The sequence below is a fragment of the Triplophysa rosa genome, linkage group LG6 (assembly GCF_024868665.1).
Source record: "Triplophysa rosa linkage group LG6, Trosa_1v2, whole genome shotgun sequence".
NCBI lineage: Eukaryota > Metazoa > Chordata > Actinopteri > Cypriniformes > Nemacheilidae > Triplophysa > Triplophysa rosa.
The window spans coordinates 6,210,052-6,236,316 of NC_079895.1; the positions used below are offsets into that span (position 1 = coordinate 6,210,052).

Here is a 26,265-nt window from a genome sequence, read left to right on the forward strand (position 1 = left end):
GCTGTTTCAGGGTTGCTAATGCCATCAGAAGTCGTCCAGAGCTGTTTCACAGAGCAGCAGAATCCTCATCCTTCTTCTAATGTCTGTGGAAATCTTCATTTCAACTCTCGTAAGAACTCAGCTGAAGAGACCTTTAAAACTCAAGGAGATTGAATGTGCATAAACCTTGATTTAACATCTGCTTTAGAGACAGAGAATCAGATCTGCCAGGCGTCAGGGCAAAGCTCATACATCATTGTCTGCCACCGATGATGTCATTTCCTAGACTCGGCGCCCGCAAAGTTGTTCTTCCGTCTCTGAGTGATATCCCCTGGGTTCAGATGTAGCACTGAGATTTTGACATTCAATGCACACAGAGCCAGACCGCAGAATTTGAGGTTAATGCATCAGAATCAAAGCAGATCATTTGCTGGCTTCTTTTTTTTCTTGTACAGGTCATGCTAGAATTGACCTTTCAAAGGTATGCTGTAAATACTCATTGGCCACATACAGTTCATACTGCATTTAAATTCTGACAAATGAATCATTTGTTTGATTAATAATTATTTCCTTAATCTGTTATAGTAGCTAATGCCAAATAGTGTTTAAATGCATAGTTGTCATTTAAAAAAGCTTTGCAGTTCTGCATGTGTAAGTTTTTTTCTCCAAAGAGACAAGGTAAAGAAGGCATTCTTGAGTCTATCGAAATTCTACCATACTCCCATTTTTTAGTATTCCAAACAGCAGCACAGGAAGTACAACTGGAACAGAGGAAGTCCTTGCAGTGACAGATCAAATGAAAATGTGAAAAGGTTTGTCCCGAGTTCTTTCTGCGATTACTGTCAGCATCACATATTTGACACGTCAGTGTTCAGAGGACTTGCAGACGCAGACAGACAGCGTGTACTGAATCTCATCTGAATCAGACGGAAAATGCGTTTGAAGACAAAATGGAGTGACAAATGGAGCAGACAAATCCGCTTTGCCCGTGAGGATGAATGGAATGTATAAACACGATTTTGATGAAGGTTCAATTTAAAGAATAGTTCACCTAAAAATAAAAATGTAATTTGCTCGAGTCAGTTGTTCCGATCACATATTGTCTTTCTTCTGTGAACACAAAATGAGCTTTTTTCTCTGCAGAAAAAAAGTGAACGCACAATTTGTATATGTATTCCCAAGTTTTCTAAGGCCACGCGAAAGACTGCAATTTATTTTGTTATTCACTGATCATTTTACGCTCCACCAGAGCTCTATGTATTTGTGCTTGAGTTTAATTAAAAACAAGGCACCTTTGACACCAACATCACTCTTTCTCGTGTCATGTGACTGATGATGAGCAAGTTTGAAAAACATGACCATTTGTTTGAACACTTAATAGTGTTTTTTTCTCGTTTAGAATGGTTCTGTGATGAAAATATAGGCTTGGGCATTCTGCTATACATCTGTGTGCTTCATCGAAGAAATAAGTAATATAGGAAACAATATAGCATGGAACGACATGGGGTGAGTGAAATCTCTTTTTTAAGTGAACTATTCTTTTAAAAAGAGAGAGGGAGGCTGTCAGATGTGCGCTTATGTCGAGGACAAAGAGTAAATAGAAGGGTTGTGTATCATGGAGAGGGTCAGCGAGAGGGGAGAGATAGCCATCGTTCTTAATTACTGTTGAGCCAAATCAATAGCACAGCAACATAGTTCATTGTTGGGCACCAAAGTGACTGTGTGTGCGAGCTTTCATTAAGTGTAGATAAAACAAACAGATGAATGATTATATTAAGACATCTGAGGAAACACAGAGCCTTTTATTCTGTTTTCGTGAGATGTCTCCCAGCAGTGAGTCGCAATAAATCGCATACACACGGGTCGCGGTCTCTAGAGAGAAGATGAGAGTGCTGTATTTAGTGTCACCACTGTTCTGCTGTTGTGATCTTGGGTCCACAGGGAAGAGGTGGAAAACAGGATAAAAGATAGACTTCATGCAGAGTGACAGGCCTTTCTTTCTCTAGCAGCAATCACGGCTCTTAACACGCAATCCCAGCCAGACTCCATCTTTGAATGTGGCGTCCCTGTAAGTGCGCCCATTCTTTCAGACCCCCTCGGAGTGCGAGATGAAAGAGTGTGTGAGATCCGAAGGGACCACCCACTCAATCAGAATCGTGTTTCTGTAATGAGCATCGCACCTGTGACACCTTACACTCACTGCGATTAACCAAATTGGAACCAGTGTGGATTTGGATTTTCTCGTGGTTTTGATTCAGATGCATGATTCGTTAAAGGTTCAGGTGATTTTGTGAACAGATTTTAATGGTTTATTGAAACATATCAAGTGTAAGTGTTTGTTTGCAATTTAGAGATAACTGTGTTTACAGATGTGTTGTCGCTTGTGGTTTAGTCACAAGCGACAAGACTAAAGTTACAAGTCAAGAAGTTTAAAAGTAATGGTCAGGAGAAATATATCGGTGTAAAAGTTTTTTTTTTTCATTTTCAAAATCAAATCAAATAAAAGTCTAGAGATGTGTAGAGTTTATTTGCAAAAACAGATTCCATTTTTTATTTAGTTAACATGTTTTTATTATGTTAGTTAACTGTATTTTTAAGTTATTATTACTTAATCAAAACAACCCAACTGCCGTTTTATTGATATTAATTGGAATGCACAATAAGAGAATACAAAAGGAGTGATCTGTTTTTGCAAATGAACTCTAAATGTATACTTAAATAAAGTATATTTATATTTAAAAGAAAATGACACAGTCAACTAAAGTATTTTTCAGTCAACATTATTTTTTAAACGAGCTTAACTTAACATATAAGAAAATAGGCTGGGTGACTGTTACTATTTACAAGGTCTCTAATTCATTAAAATTTACATTTATTAATTTAGGATGTGACTTTATCCAATTGAATTCTTTAAACTTGCACTTGATTCATGCTTTTTCTAATAATAATACATACCTTCTTTATGCATTTTTATACACAATTTGCACATTTCCCCGTGAGATTAGGTTGTAAATATTTCATGATTTCAGGATTTGTTTTGGAGCATTTAAATGACAGTATTGCTAGGGTCATGGGTTTGAAATGTTTATTTTGTAACATATCTTTGCATCTGGTAAAGCCCGTTCTATTATTCTATATTATATTCTGAAACCAGTTTCATTGAGCACACAGATGGAGCGCTCCTGTGCCAGACATGTTGCCCAAACATATTTCAGTCGCTGTTAAAGAAATCATGTTTGAGCATAAACTCTCTGCAGAGCCAGATGGTTTGAAAAGCATGTTTGCTAAATCAAAGCCCAAAGCTCCATTAATGATTGGTGACATCATTCTGGTGGTGGGTGGCGGTATGCTCCTGTCTGCTCTGTTTGAGACAGGCTCGGAGAGAATGACTATAGAAACCTGTGTTTACAGTGCTGTCAGATCTGGATGACGGCTCACTCCTTCAAAACATGTCAACTTACTCTTACTTCTCAAAATTCGTCCTTGAGTAGGAATGCAGAAGGACATGAAAACACGATATTTATTGAGAAAAATAGCAAACGAATATACAGAAACATTCTTGGAAAAATGTACTTGCTTAATATTAATAATAATGTTGTATTGATAACTTGGTATTTGAAAGAAATAATAATAGAGAATGATGTCAAATTTGATGAAGCTTTGGATGAACATTTTTAAATAGTTTTAAAGGCTTCGTGTCTACAGACTCTTTCTTTTTATAATATGTGAGTGAAGGATTTTATGATTTGAGGCCTTAACAGATTCTGAATGGAAACAATATTTGAATGTTTATCTTTAACCTAGCCAACAGACATTATTCCAAAATACAACAATCTATTTTCTTAACCTGCGATATGAAATTACACAGAACACCTCCCTTTCTGTCAACTCAGCTCTGGAGTTTCATATATTTACTGTCACAGAATGTTTTGTGGTAATCAACATATCCTGCAGGCTTAGCTTATGAACAAGGCTGACATGAGTCTGTTGCACTGTCTAAACCAATGAGAATCAAGCAGAGCGCTTAGCTGCGCCTCTCATTCACAATTCCTCACACAAAGCACGTCTGGTGTCTCCGTCAAAAGGGATAAATGGAAAGAAATGAAGAATAAATGGAGCTGGAATTGAGAGGGATCAGGATTGAATAACTTTGGGAAATGATAGATCCTCTTTTAGCAGTAACTCTACCCATACTAGAAATAGGGATCATGTGATTTTACAGTGCATGTTTATTCACCTATATTAGGGGTACAAAGCATTTAACCGTACTTTTAAAGGTAAAAAAAGATTTAGTAGTAGCCCCATTGAGTAACAGTGCATTAAAATCGGTCGATAAATCAAACGTGAAATCACATTTGCGGATATAATACACAGGGTTGCCAGATTTCCATAACAAAACCAGCCTTATGGCCAATCAAAACCAAAAATCGAAATATGCCTCTTCCACACCTAAAATGACTGTACACTGTAAAACAGCTGCAAAGAAAAAACGGTAAAGTGCTGCCAGTACATTATCCATTAATTTTACGGACATTTCTCTTAATTTTAGAACACAACTCATTGCAGTGCAAAATTGAAATTAAAAAAATTGAAAATTCTGTCAAATTAATACAGTGCATTGTGCTGTATTTTTAAACAGTAAATATTTTGTGTTATACCTACTTTGGTTTATGGAGTGTCCAACAACAAGTTTACCAAAACACATTTTGTGACCAGTTTTCAAGACAGCGTGATTTTTTTTTCACAAGTACTCGCACATGTACGACCTGCAAATTTGGAATTTCTTCCGGTTGTTATTTCATGTGGAAAGACGAGTAGATCGTGAGCCCACCAGTGTAGGCTGTGTGTGTGTGATTAGTCAACTGCGCGGGTCACGCGGCACTGATGTTTCCCGCTGCCATTGCGGACGCGCACAGTAAAGGGCATCATTGACAAGTTTACACACACACAACGTGAGCGCAATAATACGATTCACTGTTTGCGTTCACTTTCTACGTCCGTCTCCGTCTCGCGCACACACGCATCGCGCAGCTTCCAAATCATACTCGACTGCGGATAAGCATGAATGGACGAGCTCGACACATGTCATACTCGAATGTCATACTGTAGACTCGGCTGTCAACATTTGTCTTGGGAATGTGCTGTACGCGTACGGGATGTGCGGACGACCGCGGACCCTCCTGATGACGAAAATTGCATCATGCAGGGGAATCACGATGCCGGCCCAACATCGTGATGGCTGTCAGCCATCGGCGATGGACGATGTCATAGTCTATCGGCCCAACCCTAGAACATACAAGGTGTAAAAACACTTTCATTTTCTAATAATAGTCAGGTATTATTACCTTTCTTCTTGACTGACTCTCAAATGATTCATTCGGCGATTCATCTGTCTAGTCCCCTCCTTCCAGTCAGCCTACTCTGATCTGATTGGTCAGATGGTTTAGTCTGCTGTGATTGGTCTACCGGGTACAGCGTCACAAATGGAACGTAGGCGGGCATTACACCGAGTGAAGCAAATCTGACCCGGAACTGAAATTAGCACGACAGGGGACTTGTTCACGTGATTCAGATCGGACTCCTTTTTTCCCAAGCCAATAACTTTATTTGTTCACTTTCGGCTTTACAACTTGGCAGACTGCTTACATTCACACACAGCAACATTACACACTGCATGAAATGTCATTTTTAGGACATTGTAATAGTTACTCTTTAACCGACTTTTTACAGTGTACTTTAAACTAAATTTTACCTTAAAAAAAACACTTTTGAGGAACAACCACCTTTAACCAACAGAATAGAAAAACAACCCATTGCAACAGTATAAAAGTCGCCCAATTCTGTTGAAAAAATGCAAATTGGCTAACCTTAAAATACATGCCCTTTCAGTTTATTGCACGGTGCTTTAAAAATGCTAATAAATGACAGATACCAACTCCACTAATAAGTTACTATAATGCTCAGAATAAATATTAACATAATGATAAATACATACTCATTATAAAACCCTTAGGCCATTTTAAAGGACAGAGGAGAAAAGCTAAGCTTGTAGTTTTCGGGAGAGTCCACGCAATGATCCAAACCCAGGACGTTCTGTGCATGTCTCCGCCCACCCTTCCAGCAGGCATAATAAGATCTATATGTATGTAAATGATGGTTAATTAGGATACAGTATGCAAAGGGCCATGGGCTTGCTATACATTTACCGTCTCTTCTCTTGAAACCTCTCTGTCTCTCCCTCTCTGTTGTCTCCTCTGAACTGGAACAGGTGGAGTATTAATTATGCATTAAAATATGCAGAAGGCCAACGCTGATCCACTCGACTGGCTGTGCACTCACCATTCACCTCGTCCTCAACTCTCCATCCCTCTTTCCCTCTTCTCATCCCTGTTTGTCTCTTCATTCCACGCTTGTTTGTGGAATGAAGGACTCTATTTCCACACCAAGCACGTTTCGGGGAGTGAAAGGGAGGTTTTGTTTTCGTGGCACACTTCCTCTACAAGAACATTTTAACAGCGAGAAGATAAAGAATCTTAGGAAATCTAGTGAATCTGTTCGTTTCTTTATCTCCCTTTTCTGTTTGAGCTAGCTATGACTTTCACTTTGTAGAGTGCTGTTTGGTTTTCAAAGGTAGGCCCGGGGGTAAATTCGCAAACGGTTGCGTGGCTTTTGGTCGTGATATTTAAGCGCAAAAGATTGCGTGTTATTTAGTAGCCTCTTTGATTCATCAAATGACGGAGAGGAGTGTTAAAACCTGTCCTACATGAAGATGTGCTGTGCAGTTGAGTTCATTTGCTGTATTTTAAAGAGACGCTCAGGTGCCTGTTCTGTATTTTAGAAGTGGAATATACAATTACAGTAAATGATGCAAGATCGTGGTGTTATGATGTATATTGCTTATTGCATAACCTAGTGGAGGTAAACAGATACGCTTTACGCTTGGCCTTTTACCAAATGTCTGTAGGCTATTTGAACTTTCTCTTTCAGGAAAATGGACCAAAAATGTTGAAGACTCAAACTAAGTGTAAACAAATGTGTGTGGAATAAGAATAATGTTAACTAGCGATATAACTAAAGTAGCAAGTCATATTTTGCCTGTGTTACACATCAGAGTCTATTCTTCCTTTATTTAAAGTATTTGATGAATATGCACCCCACATTTTTTTCTGAATAGAAAATACATCAACACAGGCTAAAAGGCACAAAAATAATATAATTGGAATAGTACTTTACCCTTCATATTTCAGATGTTCTGTCGATATGACAATTTAACAGGGTCCTTATCAACAGTAAGTCCTCTTCTGAAGTTTAGGTGCCCTTTTCCTGTCAGTATCACAAGAGCTTTAAGTGGACCACTGTCATCTGAGCTTCCAAACCCAGCATCATGACCTATTTTTCCCCTATCTCCCAGCTCATGCCTCCCAGCTCATAGAAGAGCATAAATTGTATTTATAGATTGGCTTTATCAAGACTACAGGCCTGGAGCCTCTAACAGGGGCCTCCAAATCCTAGTGCTGGGTATTTCTTTAAGTGCTTTATTAGCACACCTGTAAAAGAGCCTCTCTTAGTGGGTCATGAAAGCATCCTTGGACTCTGTTGTCAGCCTACTGGATATGCAGAAGTGTTAAAGAAAACAGAACAGATCTGTGTGTAATATAAGCTCTGATTCAAATAAAAGTATCTGGATTCATTGTTGTTGAAATGTTTTTTACTGGGATTTAAAGTCCCCGTGAACCGGAAGTTGCGATCGTTTTTACTTCCGTATTCTGACGCATTTCAGAGTGAAAGGGAATTTCAAAGGAGAAAATTAGTGGGCATGGCTTGAGATTTTTACTGCAAATTGATTGGATGTATAAAAACAAAAATGAAACTAGCGGCAGACTGACAGTTGAAGGGGAGGAGTTAACGGATGCTCCGCCCAAGCCGTCTAATTTACGTCGATTTTAACTTAAGATATGAGGGTACATATATTTTAAAAAGAAAATGACCCACATCGATAAGCTATTTCTATAAACGCTGCAATATTTCGTGAAAATAATAAGAACTGTCATTTTTAATTTCACTGGGACTTTAAAGAAAATAACTCAAAAGAAAAAAATATATCTTGACCTTTAAAGACAGAATCTTTGTGTGTATGTGTTGCATCCAAAGATGTATTCACAGTTTTGGATTGATTGCCTTTGGTGTGTGACACAAAAATGTCATTCTTTTTTAAACAAAAAACCCCCCAATATGTTCTGTTCTGAGCTCTAAAATGAGAGGCTGTGGTGGGTACATCTCAGTCCTAGCCTCTGACTATCCAAAGTTGATTGGTTGATTGTCTGTGACATATTGCACATAAAAATGACTGTTATTTGTGGTATCCATTTTAGACAAATCCACATACAACCGTGGAAAAATATAGAGACCATTTCAAAATTATTTTCAGTTTTTCTGAATTTACTATGTATAGGTATGTGTTAAATGGTTGAAATGATCCTTTTTGTTTCATTCTGTGAACTTCTAACAATATTTCTCTCAAATTATTTGCAGAAAATGAAAACTGGAGAAACAGGACAAAATAACAGAAGAGATGCTCTGTATTTTTTTAGACCTCAAATACTGCACAGAAAACATAAAGCATCTAATATTTCCATTGATTATGTATGTAGCAGATCTCTGGTGAAGTCATATTGGATGTGTTGTTTTTGTTAATGGCAGGCAAGAGCCTCTCATTGACACTATGCCATTAGCTATAAACCAAGCTTGTAATCACAACAAGGTGTTTACCTTTATTTATGTGGTTCATTATTGAACAAACAGAGAGAAGAAAAAGGGTCCTCATTCTCATCCCATTTCTTCCTCCTCTGCTCTTCTACTCTGGGTACTATCGATCCAGTGGCTTGAAAATAACAAATTAGTTTGAGAAAGAGGAATTAAATGGTGCTGGAAAGTGAACATGGGAAGCCAAATAGGCTGTGTGGAAAATCTCAGCAAAGTAATCCTTTAATTAAATTAGGAGAAGTACAACAGAGATGTTGCTTTTTTCCCTCTTCTACTTTTTAGGTCCTTTCCTTTTTTCTGTCTCTTAGACAGCAGCAGGTTCCAGAGGTTGCTAGGTAACTGGGATGGGTTTAGTTCCCGGTGACCAGGAGTTGTTGGCAGGATGTGGCAGTAGTGCATTGGCTTTTTGTTGGCCGTAATGACAGGAAGAGGAAATAGAGTGACCCCAGCAAGGTCAAAGGCTTGGCTAGTGTTCACGCTTTCATCCAGACTTTTCAGAAGTCTTGGTAGGATTAGAATTTGTAAGTGGAGAGACAGCAATTTCCCCTTCATTCAAATCATTCTGTTGTTTACTTTGACTACAAATCACAGTAAAGTTCTAATCTCTTCTAACTCCGCTCCAGGTTTTCGCTCGTGCTCCATAAAATAAACCCTACTTAATGCTATATATATATTAGATACACACTTACTTTAGTAAGTCATCTTTGCACAATTTGTATACAGTTGTGAGGACAAAATATATGATCATATATAAATACTATCATTCCAAAGTTAAAAGTCACTTAATCTTCCTTTTTTCCCCACATTTTACAATAATAGTAACCTCTCAAACGTCTGGAATAGCAGAAATGTATGACGAATGTACTGTATAAATGTAGAAATTATGTTGTGACAAAACACTCTACAACAAATCAGTACTATGTTATACTTTGGCAACTTGAAAGTATGACATTGAATGGTTGTGTATACTTAGTATGCATACTATTATTACTATTACTTTTATTATATCATTAATTTTCACAAAATAGTTAATTATTATGATCATCAATGTCACAAAAATATTTAACATATTACATTTTTCTTTCTGATGTTTATAGACCACTTTGCAAGATGTAAACACTGGTCCAGAAGAATCATTTCCGGTTTCAGTGTTTTTTATCTCACATATAGAATTACATTTTAAAGCAGAGTTACTATAGCCTTGTTTTTAGTTTTTTTGTAGTTTTACTAATATTTTAAATTAGCTTTTGTTTTTAGATCTTTAGTTTTTAGCTCTTTGTTTACATACTTTTTTATTGTTTATTTGTTTTTTATGTTGCTGTATAAAATACATTATTTTTTATTTTAGTATTATTTAGTTTTTGTTTATTATTATACTTTTAGTGCCTTTAAACGTTTTAGTTTATTTCTGAGGCAAAAAGTCAATAAAAAGAAACGATTTCAAAGTTTTAAGTTTAGTAAACTAAAATGACCTCGTCTTAAACATATTCGCTTAACATTTCAATTCTGTTACAAATGTTCTGTTGGTTGTATTTTGTTCAAAAGTTCGCCTGGACCAGCGTTGAAAGAGCGTTGAACCAGTTTACATTTTCTGAAGTGGTCTATAGAACAAAAACACTATGTTTATGAAACAGTAAAGTTTACAGTTTCATTAGGGGCCGTATACATCATCTCATACTGCACCTCATAAAGCCATCTACAAGATATTTCTGGCTGATCTGATCTGCTCCCCATGTATCCCATAACGCCACTTGACAAATTCCTCATACCCACCATCAGTGATACCTCACGTACTGTACATGTGCGGGAAGTACTTCCTGCTATATCTGCGCAGTCGGAGCCCCTATTAAAACAGTTCATTAACCCAGATAAATGACTAAAGCTCAGACTAAAAAGGCCTCGCGTCTCTGCCCATTAGCTGGACATCGAATGATGACAGCTGCAGGACCGGCCCTGTCACTCAGCATGAGGCCTGAGCTGAAGTTCACGCTTACTGACTGCTGTCAATGAGACGACTTCCCAATGCCCAGACTTCCTCAGGGCTAATTCTGCCCCCCCAACAGTGTCATCATTCACAGCAGGAGGTGCTCTGTCAAAATGAATGAAACTGTGTCTTCCGTAATGACAGGCACTGTGTTGGCACCAGTATGTCACGGTGAGGGTCTCACAGATGCGGTTGGATGGGTCTGAGTCACCCCCATAATCGTTATCTGTCTAATAGAGTGTAGAGTGAGTGAGAGAGAGAGAGAGAGAATACCCTCTAGCTTATTGTGTCCTACTGCTGCCCACTCCACACGCTTCAGCTGAGGAGTGTCTGATGAGCTGAGAGCCCTGAGATGAGTCTTTGTGTAACTGTACATTACAGGCACTTTATAATTCACATTTGTTAGAAAGATGTCAAAACAGCACAACACCTTTTTAAAGAGAAGAACCTAAACTCAAACAGGTTGCTGGGAATAAAGACACTTATGTTAAACCCCACTTTGGGGTTTGGTGCATGGTGCATGGTGTAGAATGGGCAAAACGTTTAAGGTACTTTTAAGGTATTTAATGGACAAAATACTGTATTAGCAAACTACAGCGTATCAGGGAATTTGGGTTTTATTTTAATATACTGTACCAAAAAACTGCACACTAATGAAGCATTTGTATTAGTTACTGTAATTAATATTTTCTAGCCATTCTCCTGGGTCTTGACTTGATAAATTTTGTTCATGTAATGTGTTTTATTTTTTGACAAACCTCCTTAAAGGAATAAATAATCAGCCCAAACGACTTTCCATAGTAGGAATAAAAATGAACAAGGTCAAGTCCGCTTCCTAAGCTGCACTTCAGTTACACTCCAAGTGCAATTATAAAACACACATAGAACATGTTAAATACTTTTTTACCAATATATTTTAATAAAGAACTAAGATGTATTGTCAGAGAAACAATTGATCTTGCCTGTAAAAGTTATGATATATATATAAAAATATGAAAAACACTGTTGTTGGGGGCAGTTTTAAGAGTTACACCGTGGCTAAACCGGACGCGTGGCTTGTTCTAATGGGATTGTCGCGCCATGTCCGGTGTGGACAAATTTTAAAATTATAATGGGTTCTAATTTGTTCTCTTGTCGCATCGCGCCGCACCGCATCCGGTGTAGACACGGTGTTAAAGGGACAGTTCACTCAAAAATAAAAAAATAAATATACATTTACTCACGATCGAGTAGTTCCAAATCTGCATAAATTTCTTTTTTTCTGATGAACACAGAGAACGATATTTGGAAGAATGCTTGTAACCAAAGAGTTCTTGGCCACCATTGACTACCAAAGTAGAAAGCAACAACGGCAGGAAGTGAAGGGATAACGGAGAGGATTTCCATCTTTTATCAGCATAATAGCCTCCGAATGCTATGCAAATCTCAATTGTTTTGCATCTGATTTAAAAAAATATAAAATACGTCCTCAACTTGTCTCCCCCCAGTGAATCTTAAGTAGAATCTCCAATTTACACATCTGAAGCCTTATTTTAGTGCTACTAACCTCCCAAGCATAATTGACTGAATTGTATTTATCATCATTGACTCGGCTAGTGTTGTGAGTTCATGACAGAGCCGCCTGTTTTCCTAAACAGTAGAGGATTGTGGGAGCGTTTGGGAAAAAGTCAATATTTTTGTAATTTTATTTGCCACTGGCGACACAGAAATTACAGGCTTCGGCTTTAAATAAATATATCTGAAACACTGAAAACATCTCTGTGCTGTTTGGTTAATGGCTTTGCTTTGTCCTGTTTGCAGTCCATTCGGGAGGTGACCGGATACGTGCTCGTGGCGCTGAATCAGTTTGAATATCTGCCCTTGGAGAATCTGCGCATCATTCGCGGGACCAGGCTATACGAAGACCGCTACGCGCTGGCTATCTTCCTCAACTACCGCCGAGACGGCAACTTCGGTCTCCGTCAGCTCGGCCTCAAGAACCTCACGGGTGAGTCCCCAGGTCACATGATCTACGTTCATTTGTTAGCATTTTGTTTTCTCTTACTTGCGATGTTCTTGATTGAGCATAAATGGCATGGCTTTGATCATCATGTCTTTGTAAAGGAGAGTTTGTCGTTTGCTTTGATATTCACCCGAATGCATCTGTACTAAAGTCATGAATCAGGACATGACTAACTGTGTTTGGCTGAGAATGTACAGTAACGGTAAAAAGTACAGACACGCTTGATTGAGTTTGTGTTTCTCGTGATCTTAAAATCCTTTTGATCCTAAGGCTTATGCTTAAATGCTTGAAATATCAGTTGTGCTTATGCCTTCATTTCTTTACAAAATATTTTTTGCAGTCAGGGCTTTTGCGAGTGTTCCCCGATATCTATGGCAGAAAAGAGAGATTATTCATGAATATGGATATCATGCTAAATTAATTCCGCACAATTTCCATCAAAAATGCTTTAGCTGGAGGATTGGACGACATGGACATTGGCAGTGCCAGTGAAATACTGCTGAATATCTACACCTGAAATTGGATCCATAAAACTTAGTGAGAGGTTTGGTGGAGAGAATCACAGAGCTTGACCATCACAGAACTGCTGTGCAGCTCTCATATGAACCAAGTCTTTATTATAGTTCAGATCTGTCAGTTTTTCAAAAGTGGTTGACGTTATATAAACAAATAGATCTTTTAAGTTTATAAAGGTGAAAGAGATGTAAACAGAGGTTTGGATAGTGTTTGCATGAGCATACAGACACTGCTGTTTTCTTTATAGTGCAGTAAAGTTTGTTTATTTTATGTTTGTTTGGCCATTGTTGAGCATATATGGACCCCATTGTACATATGTTTTACCCATATTTTGAATATTGGGAACATGAAATATGCCAATGACATACTGTATATGCGAAGAAATAATCTCTGTAATCTATTTACATTTTTAGCAAATAAAAGACAACCCTTACAGAAAAGACACACGAAATTCACATGTGCAAAAAACACATGTGATCACATGTGAAATGTGTGTTTTTGGAACATTTTGGTGTGAATTCCATGTGAATTCCCATGTGAAACCCATGGGATAACATGTTAAAACCCATGGGATAACATATGCGACATGTCTCCACATGTGATCACATGTTGTTCACGTCACCACATGTTGCACATGTCATCCCATGGGTTTTTACATGTTATCCCATGGGTTTTTACATGTTATCCCATGGGTTTCACGTGGGAATTCACATGGAATTCACACCAAAATGTTCCAAAAACACACATTTCACATGTGATCACACGTGTTTTTTTGCACATGTTAAACACATGTTGTATACATGTGATCACATGCGAAAAACATGTAAAAAAACATGTGAAATTCATGTGTCTTTTCTGTAAGGGAAATATCATACGGAAAATAGAAAAGCATATTTTTAGCATTAATGCGTCAACATAATTCAGAATATTATGTTTAATGTCAGAAAATTGTGTTTAATGTCCATCTCTCGTACCGTTGACTTCTGTAGAAGTCAAACACAAAATTTAGAGGCCGGCTTCACACCGCATTGGCAAAAGTATTGAATAGTTTTAATGCTGGCATGCAAGTGTGGAAGATTTTTGCCATTTGTACAGTAAATATGGCATAAATAACCTTGGTCAGTTATTTTTTAGTAGTTTGGTCAAAAAAAGTTTTAGAAACAAAATTTCAGAAACCACCAAAATAAAAAAATAATAATTCCGTTTCTTTTTCACTATGCAATCTCATATTCTTTATAAAGGAAGAAAAGAGAACTTTTCTTTTTGCACTGATCCTCTATTCAGTACTGTTTTTTGTTGTTTACTGCATGAAATACGTCTTTTTTAAAGCTCTGCGACACAGATCTACTGTATGTGTACTATTCTTCACTATTTAGTCCACTTCTAGTGCCTTAACTGTTCATTTTACTGCAAGGACCTATGTGTTCTATACACTCAATTAAAAGGCGTTAAAGAGTACATAACTTTTCAAGGTCCTACTTTGGTTTATGGAGTGTCCAACAACAAGTTTATGTACATAGAAGGTGTAAAAACACTATTATTTCATAATAATAGGCCGTTATTCTTATACTTCTTGACTGACTCTCAAATGATGCGTTCTGCAATTCATCGGTCTAATCCCCTCCTTTCCGCTAGCCTAGTCTGACGTGATTGGTCAGATGGTCTAGTCTGCTGTGATTGGTCTACCGCGAATGAGGCTCACGAGCTACAGTGTTTGGGGGAGAGGAGTGAAGTTTTCGCGGGCATTCCTTGCAAAACGTAGTCCTAGCAATAATATAGTCCCCATATGTAGTGACGTAAATCCGTGGCGATTCGCGAATCAGACTTTTTCCAAGCCAAAATGGATTCTAACTTTGTGGTAAACAAACATTACAGAATGTACAAATAAGACTCTGATTAACTTCCGATTTGCCAAATGTATTTTGCACACATTTTTAATAAAAGGAAAAAACATTCATTTGATTTCATTGGGTCTTTAAGAAGGCCATGATGAACTGAAACGGAATGTATTTCAGCTGGAGTATTTTCTGTTTAAGAAGATTGAAAGTCATTTTAATTCTAGCAAGTTGAAAATGTATTTACCATAGTTATTCTGGACAAACACCATCTTGCTATTACGAAACGGTGTTTCTGTTCCAAGAAACATCTTCACTTGCTTTCATGTGCTGGGAAAATGAAAGAGAGCAGAGAGACACGACGTAGCAGACCGGTTCAGCTTAATGAGTAAATAATTCAGTCCGTGTGTATTGTTCCACTTATTCCAGTCTCTCTTCTGGAATCCATGCGATGGAGTGTACATAACCCGAATGTCACACTGCAGGCTTACATCATCACGCTGCATTTCATACCGCATTCTAGAAAGATGACAGTCTTTAAGAACATTGAGAGGAACAGCGCTCCCAAAGGAGCGTGATCTCCTCTCTCAGGCAGTCTACTATGGAACAGCAGGGGAGTCGAGGAGCGTTTGAAATCCCAGCCATGCCCATAGGGAAGAAGACGACACAGAACCTCTGCTCTCTCATTTTACTCACTCTTTCTCATCAGTGTCATTCCCTTCCTGCATGCGCCTATACATTTTCTCTCTTCTGTCCAGTTTTCCTGTCACTATGAAATTTGCTGTCACTACATTCTTACCTTAAACTTTCTCTCTCTTTTTCCCACAGCAAGGGGTGCAGTAGCAAGGGCTTGTAGATAGTAGGAGCAATAGCAGTGATGTAAAGTCATGCAACCTTAATAAAACTACTTTTTTTAAAGAAACTAACCAATGGTAGCATATTGTTAACATATACATTTTGAATTAAGCATTATGTTGCATTGAGCACAGAACTCTCTCTCCCGTTCTCTCTCTCTCTCTCTCTCTCTGGATGTGCTGGTCAGAGCTACACATTATGACTCTTTTGATCCCCTGTCATATCATCATCTCATTCCTCGTGTTTAGCACTTCTCCAGGGATGTGTAAAGTGATCAATACCATCCATAAGCGATATCGAGGAGAAGAAAGGCTAATCCACAATCTGATCAGATGAGCCCTTCGGCATTGCTACCAGAACTGAAATCTGTGGAGGTAGAAATTGCTCAGGATAAAATCTATTTCACTGGTATATTCTGATCTTGCCCTATTGATTTTCCCGAATGCAGTATGTGGGTGACCGAGATCTGGTGCCCAGGCTTGTGACTGAGATTCAAATGTTCTCCCTGCTGGGTTAACATGGAGCTATTCATTTAAATATGAAATGAAAATTAAGTTTTCTTTCAAAGCTTCTTGAAATGTATGAATGTCTTTGATTAGGGACTTTTTAATGTAATTGTAATTTCTATATTTCTTTTAATAGTTTTAAAAATTAAGTTTCTTTTTGTCTTGAGTTCTCAGAAACATGACGTAATTTGGCCTATACGCATGATACTGTAAAGTTATTTACTGTAAAATGTGCCTGCATATGAATTTCTTTATATAGCTAGCATTTTTTATTATTTTAACTTCAGGAGGTTAATGCTGGGTTCACAACAAACGCGAACAAACGCGTTCCACGTGCTATATTACTCGCGTGGAAAGTTCGTTATTTTCGCGTGAGTGACGCGATCTGACAAATATTTTCAACCTTCGCTGAAGGCGAGATTGACGCGCGTTTGAGGCAATCGCGCCGCCCGATTAGCGTCATTCGCAGCGCTTGCCGCGAGTTCGCGTCTACGTGTCTTCGCATTGACTTTGTATGTAATTTACATGCGCAAAACGCTTAACTCGCATTTGGTGTGAACCCACTGCTAAGAGAATACACAGTGTTCAGAGTCGAAAAAGAAACAATTGCTTCGATTTTATGTAATGCCTTAATAATGCAACTAACTACTGCACAATACAGTAACATGCTCTCATCAATGTTCTCATTAATTATTACAAACACAGTCAAAATACATACAATACAATAATTTAAATATAAATATAATACATAAATACAATTATTTGTGATTGTATGGTTTAATGCATTAAATAACATTTGTGAATGTTTTTGTAGTTGGTAAATCTATAAAGAAGATTTGTTTACATGTAGGTATTTAGGTAACCAAGATTTGACTATATTAAACTTTATAATAAAAGTTCTCAAAAAATAATAGTTAAAATGGAGTTTATTTTGCATGACAATGCATTATGTACAGTATACAGGCTTCATAGAATATGGTGCCGTCTGCTTTGTCAATTCACAAGAGGCAGTTCGTTCTTGTCTACATGCCCATAAGGCCTCTGGAGGCAGGCGATTTGTAATAATTATACCCCGTCCCACTGCTAAGGCAAAGGTTAAACTTCACATCTTTTCATTGACATTTCAAAGTGGCACTGGGTTGTCAGTTTCATAAGAATTAGACATGTTTTTCATGCCTAGGCAAATATTTTTTTACTCAGCATTCATGGACGTCTTTATTGTTTTTCGTTATCCTTATTTATTTATTTATTTTTTGTTGTTTTGTGCAGCCAAGCACAAATGCTTGTGTTTAGATGGTAATTACCTCACAATAATAACAGCCTCCAAAAAACAGATGCGTGTTTAAATTGAATACGTTTTTTCTCTATTTCTGTCTTTTTCAACTAGTTTACAGCTTTTTCTATAGTTGCGTGCAGTTTTTTTCTTTACCCAAATGAAAATCTCTAACTACAAATATGATTATTTTGTCAACTGTGAACACATAGCGAATACAGGCTACTTGTTTGTTTGACATTATAGGCACAAAGGCTGTTCTAGAAGTTAGGCAGTGTAAAGTTGTAAAAAACGAGTGTCCTCGCCACAGCAGTGCAGTGTTGGCATGCTCACCGGGAGACTGCATTTATTTATTCATTTATTTATTAGATATTATTTATTAGAATGATCTTGCTTGGTCTATAAACACCATGCACTGTGCTGTGTTTTACCTTTCTGTGTTTTTCTTATTTGCTCCTGTAAAGCTGCTTTGGAACAATGCACATTGTGAAAAGCGCTATATAAATAAAATTGAATTGAATTAAAGTTAAATTAAGTACTAAGATTATGCTGCCTTAAAGGGATACTCCACCCAAAAATGAAAATTCTGTCATGAATTCCCCCCCCCAATTGTTCCAAACCTGAATACATTTCTTTGTTCTGTCGGACACAAAGAAGATATTTGGAAAAATGTTAGCAACTGACATTTCTGGGACATCACTGACTTGGTAGTCAAAAACATGGTAGTCAAAGGTGCCCTAGAACTTTTTGCTTCTTCAAAGGGCCCTATCGTACTCCCGGCGCAATCCGGCGGCACTCGCGACGCGAGTATATTTTGATAGTTTCAGACTGACGCAATTATCATTTTCACATCCTGCGCCACATTGTTTAAATAGCAAATGCACTTTCGCTCATTTGTGCGTCCATGGGCGTGCTGGTCTAAAAAAGAGGTGTGTTCAGGCGCACTGCTTGCGTGTTGCTATTTTGATGCAACCGAAATAGGCCGCGCAAATTTTTTTGTTATTTAAAGAGTGAGTTAGTAATATGTGCCTATAGGCGGGTGCACAGCGCAAGTACATTCTGCTTATTACACACAGAGGGACGTGCAGCAGCACACAGACCTTTCTAAATATGAACAATTAAAGGATTCAAATGTAAAGGATCATTATTGTGTGCATAAATATAAATATCCGGCTTGTCCCGTATATGGTCTGCTTGTGCGCGAGATCCATTTCCCTCTGGAGAAGCGATCAGTCTTAGCTCATGCAAACTCCGCCATGTAAACAGAAAAGCGCCATGGTGCAAGCGCATTTGGCTTTTGAAGGGAATGGGAGATGAGACTCTAATTGGTTTATTTCACGTCACGCCCAAAACACACCCATGACTCTTTACGAGAATAGGTACAACCCTTTTAGACCATGCGCCTGGCGCCGACCATTTTTTCCCCCTTTAAACTAGCAAAAGTGGATTCAGAAACGCACTTTAGACCATGCACTTAGATTGTTAAAATAGGGCCCAAAATATTTCGTTTCAAATGATACAATATTTTGTCTGCTATGGTAGTAGATGATGTCCCAGATATGTCAGTTGCTAACATTGTCCCAAATATCTATCAGCTTTATTTATTTATTCTATCATTATATGTTTTTATGTTCTAGCTCTGCTTCATTTAGTCAGGTTTTTCTTGGTCCTGTAGCAGAGTCATGACAAAGCCTTTGGTTATGTGTGGAGAGAAACATATTATTGTCCTTTTGACAATAATATACGTTCTCTCCAGTGTCTCGTCTCTGTTCCCGCCATCTCGTTTCCTCGTTATCCTTCCCTGAGTGTTTGATTAACCACACCTGCCCCATGTCGTTATCCCTTGTTTGTCTTTCCTTTAAATACCCTCTTGTTTCTTTGTCCTGTGCTCCTGCATTGTATATGGTGTCTTTGGTAGTGGTCCTTGTGTATTGTATCCTGTGCTCTCCTGTGCTCTCCTGTGCTCTCCTGTGCTCTCCTGTGCTCTCCTGTGCTCTCCTGTGCTCTCCTGTGCTCTCCTGTGCTCGTGGTCCGTTTGGAGTGTCCTGTCAGTCTTAGTAAGTGTTTAGTTTGGTTTATCTAGTGTTGTTTATTTTCAGTTTAGTGTTAGTTAGTAGTCGTCCTGTCATTATCTTGTTGTATTGTGTTTTCCCCCATCGTGGGTTTTTGTTTTGTGTTTCTTGTAAATAAAGTCTTGTTTTTTGTTAACCTCATTCCCCGCTGCCTGCAATTGGGTTCTCCCGCACACCTTTCATGACATGTTCAAGTTGTAGTTATACTGCTCATTGTCCCTATTTTAAGATGAGCTTCACTTTTTTGTTATTCATGTAAAATGAACATTGAGGTTTTTCCCACTATCTAGAGCAAATTATCTTGAAAGCACTTTGTTTTTGTGCTTTCTCAAGGTTCTGATATAGAACTGTGCTAGTCTTAAAGGCTCTGCTGGGGTTGTGTTCTGTGGCCTCAGGCTATCTCTTACAACATCTTGATCACAGTTTTTTGTTGTGTGCTGTTCTTGCCCTTTTGTTCACTTTTACAGTAGCTTTGCTCATAAACAACTTTCTTACTCAACACTGTTGTATTCGGCTACACCACTTTCAGGATATCTGTGCCCTGAAAGGAGAATACGGTACTCTAATTTTGCAACCCCTATAGCCTACATTGTCATATTTTTAGTGTTTAATTTTGACGTACAGTTTACTGTTTTAATAAAAAATATACATTTATACAAATCAGATTTTATAGATCAATTTAGACTTCGGTTTCATTTCTAAGGTCAAGTACCTTAGTCATTGACCATTTGTTTAGAAAGCATAAAGAATAAATTCATTTTATGACATTTTTTCAGTAGATTTCAATAAATGCGCATAGAATTTTAGGCCCTCATTTGTACAGTATTTATTGAAAGCACCATTGGTTGTACACGCAGCGGCAGCTCCACACTTTTAATCTTAAATGTCTGCACCAGTTCAAGCAGAATATCTCAATGATCACGCATTAACCTCCGTGAGTCCTGCTCAACGTCTCAGGAAAGCGTTCTGGAACAGCACACAGGAGATGAAAGCCAAAAACGAGAAAAGAGTGAGATCAGGATGTGACTTTCTCAGACACACGTCTGTCTCTCTCCCTCTTTCTTCTTTTACCCATTTTGTTTCTTTTCTCGGCTAGGCGCAGTCTGTGTAAAGGGATCCAAGAGGAAAAAAGAAGATTACTTTTGTTGGTGCTTGCACAACACTCATTTCCATCTTTCGTGCAGAGGCTTCCAGACCCCGGGTCACTTCCAATTGTGTGTCTAATTGATTACTTCCCATGCAATTACGTTTGTGTCATACTCGATTTTTCACTGTTTGAGGCGCTGGGGAGCGATCCTCCTTCTGAAGGACAACAGTTGCACTGCAGCAAATCTGGATTGTGGCTATATTATTAATCTGTTGGCGCAGCTGTATTGCAGTAATAACCAGCGACATAAACCGCAAATTCAAGGTTACGGAGGTAGAAAAGACAGTGTCGTTGACAGAATGTATTTTCGGGAAGCTGCGTTGACAAAAATAGCATTCTTTTATTAAAGGTGAAATGATTTCTGTACCACTAGCTTGTCACCTAACCCAATTGAAAGAATAATTCAGTGTTTGGTTTCCTGAACACCCCCTCCTGTCTGCTATTGGTCCGTGACCCCGCATCAAACTCATGCTAGGCTGGTCAACATGTTCATTCAAACCAAAAAAAATTCATTTGAATAGTGCCATGGTAGTTACACATAACCATTGACCGCCTGGTAATATAATATAAGATTACTTCTAGGGTTTTAATGTCAAAAATGTATCTGTTTTTAAAAGCCACACATTTTAAGGCAACAACACAAACAAGTGATAAAAAAGAGTTTTGCCTACTTCCATATTCTTTGTGCTTTTTATTTCCTAATTTTGCTGACTGCTTTCAAGCTCATTAATTAAAGCTTTTGGGAATTATGTAAGCTGTGAGAAAAGAATGAAGTGAAATATTGATGTTCATCTTCAAAATTCATCATTAAAGAATTTGACCTCCTTGCCCTCAAAAAGGAAAGAAAAAGCACAATATGATGGTAATACAACCAGTAAAGGATACACGAAGATAACTAACTTGAAATGTAAAATATGTAATGTGTTAAAATTGATAAAATTTCAAAATATATATTAGGCCTCGTATATATCATACATAATGTATGATTACATTTATGATCATTATGATATTTGATGATGAAACATGATATAATACTATACAGCAAATTTTCACTTACAGATAAAACATGAATTTGGGATGCTTTTCACACTGTGATCACATGTGAAACAAGTGGTTTTGGAACACTTTCATGGGAATCACATTGACAACAAATACATGTTACATATGGGTTTCTTATGGGATTCTTTAGTTTTTTCCATGGGAATTTACACGGGACACACACAATAGTCTTCCAAAACCACTCGTTTTACATGGAATGCCATGTGTTTTTTTGTTCCCATATGAAATTCAGGTGGCTTTTCTGTAAGGAGGTAAATAATTCAAAAGAGTAACATGCAAAATTGTGCTTTGTTTTTAGTGTTTCGGAGCGAAAATAACACTGTTATTTTCTTTGTTTTTTAGAACAACTGTTGTAGAAGTTCTGTTCCTTTTGACACCCGTATTTGAATATAGAGAACAAATGCAGAATGTACTTTTCTTCTCTATGGAGATGACAGAACAAAAAACAAAGCCCCGGGAAATGGAGTAGAAAAAGGGAAGAATCCTTTCTTCAGGGCCTCAGTATTTAAAGCCTGTGAAGAAAGAAAAAAGAAAAGCGGTAATTACACAGAGATCAAATAGAGAGCACAGGGCTAGTGCTAATACCCACTCGCCCACCCCAGTCACTGGAGAAACCGTGCCTATTAATAATGAATCTGGTGTCATCATTAAGGATCTTAATGATTAAAACATCTCCTGGCATCAAACGCCATGTTGTACAATCCTAAAAATAAAGAAAAAAAATCATGCATACATAAAGAGATAAGAGAAAAACTATGATGCTATATCTATACCAACACAGAACCTGCGCCTGCAGAATTCTGCAGGAAGCTTTGCTCTGCGGATTTATTAAGAATTAAAGAGATGTCATTTGCAAAGTTTTGCACAATCTCCGTCCTTTATCTGTTTGTTCATTAAAAATGCAAAGTATAGTTTCCGAAACACTGTACAGCTTACAATTTTAATAATGATAGATAGCAACCGCATTCAGATATAAAGAACAATTGAGCCAATTGGAAAAGTTATAATGTGCATATAGTTTTTATGACCAACTTGCACCCGCAGGCAGGATTTGACACAACAAAAAAATGTACAACAGTTCAATTTTCTATCTGCTCGGACAACAGCGCATGTTCAAGTGAGCAAACGTTTTGCGCCTGTAGAGTCCACTGGGTGGCTGCACAAATTGTACTACTACTACTGTAGTTACAAGCAGAAGTTGACAAACATTATGGGAACTACAAGTAAAAATCATTTAAAAAAGTGCAGGTAGTATATGTTTTCCTGTATTGAGTTTTTTACTGAAACATGATTGGTGCGGGAAATATCATTATGGTTTATCATTTTTAATAACCAAGTCTGTAGATTTTTTTTTAAGGCTATCCATAAGTTTCCGGAGGGCGCTACTGTAAAAATGAACGTGGGTACAACTTCCGATGAAGCGGCGGAAGTACAGTAGTATTGCACATATTTGCAATACTACTGTATTTGAACTTATTCTTTGTATTGTAATACTGTTGGTTTCATTTGGTAATTGATTAAAAAATGATTTCGAAACTGATGTGCAACACCTGCTGTTCGTGGCTGCACTTACAACCAGGTGAAGCTTATTTCACATCGTAAAAAGACGAACTTCAAAATGTGGACCACTTATCTCAAGCAAATATATAATGAACATTAAATGTGATGTAAATGAATGTGCTCATAAGAAGAGATAGCAGTTTTAAAATGGAGTTAGATTCAAGTAATCATCAACACACTGTATGGTCTTCAAAAACAACACGAGACAGTAAACTGGATTTACGAGGATTCTTTACTGTATTTTAACAATTTTTGTGTCAAAAATCTGTTGGAATATATCACATCATGTGGACTACAATTCTCATCTGATATGCTTGATGTAAATAGGTATTTCTTCCACTTATCGTCTTATGAACAAAACGTAGAGAGAACGTTTAAAAATGTAAAAAGGCAGCTTTAGCACGTGATCTTTAGACGTGATCATCTTTATGATATGTGCAACGCGATCCGTGTAACGCTTGCTGTTCGCTTTTAAATACAAAAAATATATATATTTACCATATCTTTAAATAGCCCACAATTGACATCATGTAAAGACATTGAAAACCCTCCATGATTTTCAAATTGCTCATTGGTTTACTTTCACAACAACTGAATGAATAAAGTTGTTAAATATCCGTCATCAAGTATTAAAATCATCATCCCATTCCTCTATAAAGTAGTGACAGTGTGCTGATGTAGTTTATAAGTGCTGTCAGTGTGTAAGTTCACATTCTGCTATAAACCAGTGACTTGAAATACGGCAGAAATGCGTTTGTTTACATTGAACCGGAAGTTTCTCCCATCTTTCGCGTCATGGGGCGTAGGCAGCTTGTGGATATGGGATATTTATTTGTTCTCTGTTTGATTAACATGTATTTTCATTACATCTGCGGCTACTTGACTTGACTTGACTTCTCAACCTTGAACCATGACTTGCAGTTGCTAGTCGGTGCTAGAAAGCCTTTTTTGGACCATCTTAATATTTTTGGTCCTTTTTCCCATAAGAGAAAGACTGCCTTAAATGCCTATAGACCACTTCGCAAGATGTAAACACTGGTCCAGAGGCGCTTACGGTTTCATTCATTTATTGTTAAATCTTTTAAATGTTAGGATATAATCTTAAATATAATCGTTTAACATTTTGATTTGATGACAAATGTTCTGTTGGTTGTATTTTGTTCAAACGTTTGTGCCGTGTTAAAAAAACTGAAACAGGAAGTTCTTCTGGACCAGCATTTAGGAGCACTGACGTTGTGCACTAAATTGTTGTTTTTTGTGATTTTGCAACATAAATATGCAAATGCATTCATACAGTACTGTATTTTGAGGAGATGACAACATTACCTGTTTTAGCACGTTTGTGCTGCTCAGCACAGGGTTCAGATAGCAGTGTGCACCAGTGTTAAGTGAGCTTTGACATCCACATGTTGTTGCTTCCTCCATTTGTCTCCATTACCTGTAAACCGCTGCTAATGGAGTTAAAAGTCTCTAGGGTGTTGTTAGCACCTGACTTTACAATTTGATTCGAACCTTTGTGAAATCAGTCATTATGTTTGGCAGACTCTCTCTCACACACACACACACACACACACACACACACACACACACACACACACGCACACGCACACACGCACACACAGAGAGAGCCGGTCTGTGATCCTGAGCTGTGGTTTATGCGGTTGATTATAAGTGTCTGTGTGTGTTTTGTGTGTGTTTGAATACAAGCGAATACATGCAATTGAGAGAAGCAGTACGAGAAAACACGCAGATAAAAAAGTAGAACGGCTCTAGATGTTGAATAATTCAGCACTGGCATCACACAAGGTTGGAGGGCCAGGCGTAGTGCAGGAACTCCAACCAAAGATGAGCTGCATACACACGCCTCACCTTTGTCTCTTCCTCTCTCACACACTGTGTGTACGAACAGCACTCATAAAGCTGCAAAACTTGCTCGCCTGTCCACTCCAAGCTGTTTCAGCTCTCCACCCTCTCGGATACCAGACCCGGGCCTCATTAAAAGTTAATGTGAGGCGTGCAAAGAATTTTAATGTCAATTAATAATCTAAACATTTTCTCCACATCACCCAAGCCCCTGGGGCTATATTTTGGAGCTGAAAAACAGGCACAAGACTGGAAGGCGCGCAGAACAGGAGGAGACATCGAAGTTGCACTTATCCCAGACACAGTACAGACCTCAGTCACCCTGATCAGTCTGAGATGATGTATACGTAGCAGGTGATCGACCATGGCAATGCACTACTCAACGGGTTATGGGGAGTGTTTCTTTGGCGTTGTGCGTGCGTGCCGGATGTTTGAGCAACAACGTGTTGAGTTTGCTAGCGGTTTGGGCTGGGCGTGTGACATTGGCAGGGATTGTACACTACTGGAGTGAACACAAAACCAGAAGCACATGCACACACACATATATACTATATATATCATATTTTTAGCATCTTTTGATTTGAATCCTTGACATCTTGTTCAGCATCCTTAAACTTCACCTTGAACCCAGAGTTCTTTGTAAAGCTACTAGCCTACTGGAAGATTTGCATCCAACCCCCACTAGCCCCCTGTTCTTTATGTTGCCTGTTTTTAATTTAACGTTGTTTCATCAAGCACACAGCGGGAAACACTATTGAAACACTTACGATTGTAAAGCCAATTATCTTCGCTCCTGTCTATCACAGACCTCTAATTTCCGCAATGTCGGAGGGTGGGAAGAAGAAATGTAA

The 26,265-nt window shown here is 38.0% G+C and overlaps 1 protein-coding gene across 5 annotated transcripts in view; it reads left to right on the plus strand.

The window, feature by feature from the left end:
• Positions 1-26,265, plus strand: part of LOC130555312 (receptor tyrosine-protein kinase erbB-4-like) — a 261,288-nt gene that overhangs the window by 145,085 nt on the left and 89,938 nt on the right. For all 5 annotated transcript variants that reach the window (XM_057335417.1, XM_057335419.1, XM_057335418.1 and 2 more), the window contains exon 3: positions 12,527-12,713. In XM_057335417.1, the coding sequence (XP_057191400.1) occupies positions 12,527-12,713 (187 nt within the window). The remainder of the gene's footprint in view (positions 1-12,526; positions 12,714-26,265) is intronic.